This window comes from Brassica oleracea, chromosome C3 (assembly GCF_000695525.1).
Source record: "Brassica oleracea var. oleracea cultivar TO1000 chromosome C3, BOL, whole genome shotgun sequence".
Classification (NCBI taxonomy): domain Eukaryota; kingdom Viridiplantae; phylum Streptophyta; class Magnoliopsida; order Brassicales; family Brassicaceae; genus Brassica; species Brassica oleracea.
Window position 1 is genome coordinate 41161296 of NC_027750.1, and position 5743 is coordinate 41167038.

The 5743-nt window shown below is 45.9% G+C and overlaps 1 protein-coding gene across 1 annotated transcript in view; it reads left to right on the forward strand.

Moving 5' to 3' along the window:
- Positions 1 to 2632, forward strand: part of LOC106330624 — a 2976-nt gene extending 344 nt beyond the window's left edge. Inside the window, exons 2-4 of the mRNA XM_013769063.1 lie at positions 116 to 1322; positions 1449 to 2299; positions 2471 to 2632. Of these exons, the coding sequence (XP_013624517.1) occupies positions 116 to 1322; positions 1449 to 2299; positions 2471 to 2632 (2220 nt within the window). The remainder of the gene's footprint in view (positions 1 to 115; positions 1323 to 1448; positions 2300 to 2470) is intronic.
- The last annotated feature ends 3111 nt before the right edge of the window (positions 2633 to 5743 follow it).

The following is a 5743-nucleotide window of genomic DNA, read 5'->3' on the forward strand; positions in this document are numbered from 1 at the left end:
TTTTCCACCCCCACCACGACAAAACTACGGCGGCTTAACCTCTCGCCCCTACAAGATTTCCTTCCCGGCGTTCGACGGCACCAAACTCCGTGACTGGTTATCTAAATGTGAACAGTTCTTCGACATTGATGGCACACCGCAGGAACTCAAAGTTCGTTTGGCTGCTATGCATCTCAAAGGGAAAGCAACTCAGTGGCATACCAACTACATGACCACTAGGTTTGGCTTGTTCCCCTCTTGGACTAACTATATTATCGCCATCTCCGCTCGTTTCTGCGAGTTATTTGACGACCCCCTTGCTGAGCTCGTCGCACTAAAACAAGGATCTGACTCCGTGGTTGACTACCGCGAAAAGTTTGAGACAGCTTGGATGCGCCTTGTCCTACCTGAAGCCCACGCCCTTAGCATCTTCCTAGCCAACATGAACCCTCACCTGTCACTTCACACACGACAGTTTGAGGTCACTACCATCTCTGCTGCTCCTAAGATCGCTGCGTTACACGAATCCTCCCTTTCCCACGCCCCTACTAAACCACAAAGAGCCCTCTTCAATCCTTCCCCTTACCAACGCTCCTCTAAACCACCCAGTTCCACACCCCTGTTACAAAACACTGATACCTCAACGACTACCAAAACCGGTTTCATTCCCCGCAACGCTTCAGATAAACCTCCTCGCAAATACTCTTACCAAGAGATGCAAGACAGAAGATCCAAAGGCCTTTGTATGTTTTGCGATGAAACTTTCACACCAGGTCATCAGCTTAAGCACATACGGTCCCAAATCTTCGTCATGGAGTGTGAGGATGATGATAGCTCCTTAGAGAGTGAGCAAAACGAAGTTGTGGCAACCCCTGCACCAACTGATGAACAACCTGAAGACACACCTGTCATATCTATCAACGCCTTGGACGGTTCTACATCCCACAACTGCATGAGGGTGATAGGTTATTATGGCAAAACAAAGCTCCACATTCTGGTCGACCCGGGGAGCACTCACAACTTCGTTGACATCAACATTGCTAACCATATTAGTTGCAAGCTTGAGTCGACAAAACCTATGTCTGTCAAAGCCGCTACAGGTGGAACTCTCATCACTAAATACAAGTGCTATGCTTTCACATGGTCGGTTCAAGGATCCACCTTCACTACTGAGATCAGAACGGTTCCTCTCGACTGCTGTGACTTTGTTTTGGGAGTTCAATGGCTCTGCACCCTCGGGCCCATTCTTTGGGATTTCCTAAACTTAAGGATGAAATTCACCTTCTTGGGTACTAAGCACGTGCTACGTGGTGTTGTAAAGACAAGTGGCAAGGTCATCAAAGGTTCCAGCTTGAACAAACTGCTGTTGCAAGAGCCGCAGATCGCTCTGATACAGATTCGAGAAGTGGCTACTGAGCACACTGAGGATGATAACTTCACCTCTGAGTTACTCTTTTCCCACATCTAAGCAACTGCAACAACAAACGTTGATGACCCTGACTTGCTGTATCTCCTTGATTCCTTCTCAGACATCTTCGAGGAACCATCATCCCTCCCACCTTTACGCGAAGGCTTTGATCACCAAATTCCTCTCCTTGCGGGTTCAAACCCTGTGAACTTGAGACCTTACCGGTACTCTTCCCTGCAAAAATACAATATCGACGTGATGATCAAAGATATGATGACTCAATGGATCATTCAGCATAGCTCTAGCCCCTACGCCTCTCCTATCATACTAGTCAAGAAGAAAGACGGTACCTGGAGACTTTGCGTGGACTACAGAGGCTTAAACAAGCAGACAATAAAGGATAAATACCCTATTCCTCTACTTGAAGATCTCCTGGATGAACTCGGTGGAGCTAAGTACTTCTCAAAGCTTAATCTGCGAGCCGGCTTTCATCAACTTCGAATGTCTGAAGCAGACGTTTACAAAACAGCTTTCAAGACCCACAATGGGCACTTTGAATACCTTTTCATGCCTTTCGGCTTGACAAATGCTCCTTGCACATTTCAAATCCTAATGAACCATGTCTTTCAAAACGTCTCCCGCAAGTTTGTCCTAGTCTTCTTCGACGATATCCTCGTTTACAGAAAAACTTGGGAAGAACACCTGGAGCATCTCACTGAAGTTTTCATGCTCCTGAAGCATCAGCAGCTGTACCTCAAGCTCTCCAAATGCACTTTCGGCGCTACAAGGATCGAATACCTTGGCCACTTCATCTCGGCAGAGGGCGTCAGTACTGACCCTAAAAAGATCGAAGTGATTAGTAAATGGCCAGTCCTTACGACACAGAAGCAACTACGGAGTTTATTGGGACTGGCAAACTACTACTGACGCTTCATCAAAGGGTACAGAACTGTGGCCAAACCTCTCAGTCACCTCTTGAAAAAAAAAAATTTCCTCTGGTCTTCACTAGCATCTGAATCCTTCTTAAACCTGAAGAAAGCACTTTGCTCTACACCAGTGCTTGCTCTCCTTGACTTTGATCAGACTTTCACGGTGGAAACAGATGCTTCCAACACGGGTATTGGTGCAGTTCTAATGCAAAACTCCCACCCTATCTGCTTCATCAGTCGCTCTTTGGGTCCGAAACACCAGAACTTATCAGTCTACGAGAAAGAACTGATGGCTGTTGTCCATGCGGTCCAGTAATGGCACGCTTATCTCGCCCACACACCGTTCATCATCAACACTGATCAACGCAGCCTCAAATACTTTATGGAGCAGAAGATCACAACACCCTTTCAACATATGTGGATATCCAAGCTGATGGGTTATAGCTTCAAAATACGCTACAAACAAGGGAAAAAAACGTTGTGGCCGATGCTTTATCTCGAGTCTCTGGTTCTGAGCTGCTATCTATGACCCTATCTCAAGCTCACACCGGGTTTTATGACTCTCTGAAGCTCGTCTGGGAAACTGATTCACATCTTCAGAAGATAGTCTCAGACCTACAGAAAGACAAATCATCCTACCCTCAGTTCACATTTTGCAACAATGAATTACACAGAAAAGGGAAGCTAGTAGTGAGCAATGACCATACCATCAAGACGCATATCTTCAAATGGCTTCTTGATTCCGCTGTTGGGGGTCACTCTGGTCGTGATGCAACTCTGAACCGCATCAAATCTCTGTTTTACTGGCCAAAGATGAACGTTGAGGTTCAGAACTACGTACGCAACTGCTCTGTCTGCCAAAAGAACAAATACGACTTAGCAGCTAGTCCTGGTCTTCTACAACCTCTCCCTATCCCAGCGGGCGTATGGGAATCTATCAGTCTTGACTTTATCGAAGGACTCCCACCCTCTCATGGCAAGCACTGTATCCTGGTAGTCGTTGACAGGCTCAGCAAGAATGCTCATTTCATTGCTCTATCCCACCCTTATACTGCTCTCACGGTTGCTCAGGCATACTTGGACAACATCTTTAAACTCCATGGGATGCCGAAGGATGTAGTCAGTGATCGCGACCCAACATTTATGAGTGAGGTTTGGAAAGAGCTATTCAGAGTACATGGCGTTGATCTTAAACGCTCTACAGCCTATCACCCTCAGACCGACGGCCAGACTGAGGTAACAAACAAGACACTGGAAACCTACCTTCGCTGTATGACCGCTGAGACACCCTCTTCATGGAGCAAGTGGCTTAGCCTTGCTGAATGGTGGTACAACACAACCTTCCACTCTGCTATACGATCAACACCCTACGATATCATCTACGGTCAACCACCACCCCTACACCTCCCCTATCTCCTCGGCGAAAGCTCCTCCCCTATCATAGACTGCAGTTTACAGAAACGTGAAGAAGTGATCAGTATGCTGAAGTTCCACCTTCTCCGTGCTCAGAACAGAATGAAGCAGTATGCTGATGAACATCGTTCTCCCCGTGAGTTCCAGATAGGTGACTTTGTGTATCTCAAGCTTCAACCGTATCGCCAAAACACACTCAAGAACAGAAAGGTTCCACATAAGCTCTCTCCTCGCTTCTATAGACCTTTTCGTGTCACTGACCGTGTGGGCTCGGTTGCTTACAAGCTCTCACTTCCAACTGAGGCTGCAATACACGACACTTTCCATGTCAGTCAGCTTAAACTCTGCCCTACCCCACCCACTGCTGATCCTAAAATCCCTCAGTACTGGCTGGACCTTGGCAATTCGAAGGAACCAGAAGCTATCCTGCAGACAGAAACTGTTAAACGCCGCAACACTGCAGTCACAAGGATTCTGGTTCAGTGGAAAGGAGAATCACCTGAAACTGCCACTTGGGAGTTCTACAAAGACTTTACCGCCAAGTACCCTCTTTTTAATCCTTGAGGATAAGGTTGATCTGAAGGAGGGAGTATTGTCATAGGATGAGTCATCCATGACATCCTTATCACAAAAGAATATCCAAGCAAGATGCTTATCTCATTTCTGCTTTTAGCTTTCACTTTACCTTTCCAGCTGTTAAGACAGGTCATTGTTAGACCGTTAGCTGCTCTTTGTCATTTAGTATTTGTACCCCTGCAATAGCAGAAGAAACTTATCAGAATAATATCATTTCCAAATCACTAAAACTCTCTGTGTTATCTCTCTCAGGAATCTAGTACCTTCGAGGTGATTATTCTCATCTACAATCTCCTTCTAGGCTAGCATTCACCATACTTAGAACTAGCAGTTAGTTCCTAGTGTGGATTATCTATCCCTACTGATATCTACTGTTTCATTGTCGTCGTTCCCTTTTTTTTTTTTTTGGCTCAACTTCAACATTCATTTCACCAATTCAAAAGGTACAATAGATTGACCTCTACAGAATTTGACCTCAAATGCAATGTTGCAGTCTAGTATAACCCTGAAACACTACTTGGATTCAACGCTACCCAACCAAATCACCATTGCATTTTCAACCACAGCGAGAATGAGCTCACTCCACAACTCAGAAATGAGACTCATCTCATAAACCACTAAATTCGACCACAAGACTCGAAAGCTACTACTAACACAGCTAAACACAAGAACCTAGACCAGTATAACGTATCATCTACAAACTATGGTCTCGAAAGATTATAGTTCAGATCATGTCCCAATAGCATCTACGCCAAGGTGCGTTACCGAGAAAGGCTTTATCCACTGGTGTTTTCTGCTCCGGTCTTCAGCCACGAACGGACAGAAGGTCCAAAACTGGAGAAAGCTCCTACAAAGACCACGCAAGACGAGGGTCAAGATCTTCATAGCTAACCATAAGCCAAAAACGGGACTAAGACGTGTACAAACTGAGTCTGTGTCCCAACAGTACCATCGCCTGGGAGGCGCATACCGGGTTCGATTCATACTGCCGTCAATCTTTGTCTCTCTCTGTGGCCAAAACTGGACAAGAATTTGGATTGAAAGACGGACCCCAACGATGGTGATATGAGCGGATCTTTGTTCAAAGCTTCGAGGGATTCACCCTCTAACACAACTCGTCGTACCTCTCTTCACCCCATCTCAACGCCATAACAGGGAGTTCATCCAGGATAGAGGATTCGTCTAACCCACTTCACGCGCCACCGTTGAGAAGGTCTTGGCCAAGATCTGAGAAGGAGAAATTTAGATCTGACTGTTTGATCGAGAAACGGTAAATAAATAAGATGTGGGTTTAAGCAAAGACGTCTTATTAATGGTCGGAGAAAGAACGTTCAATCGGTTACAAGGGAAAAGGAGAGATCGCGACAGAAAGAAAGCCGGTGGCTCGATATGCTACCGGAAAAGTACAACTAACGGCGAGATGAAGCAAAAGGTGAAA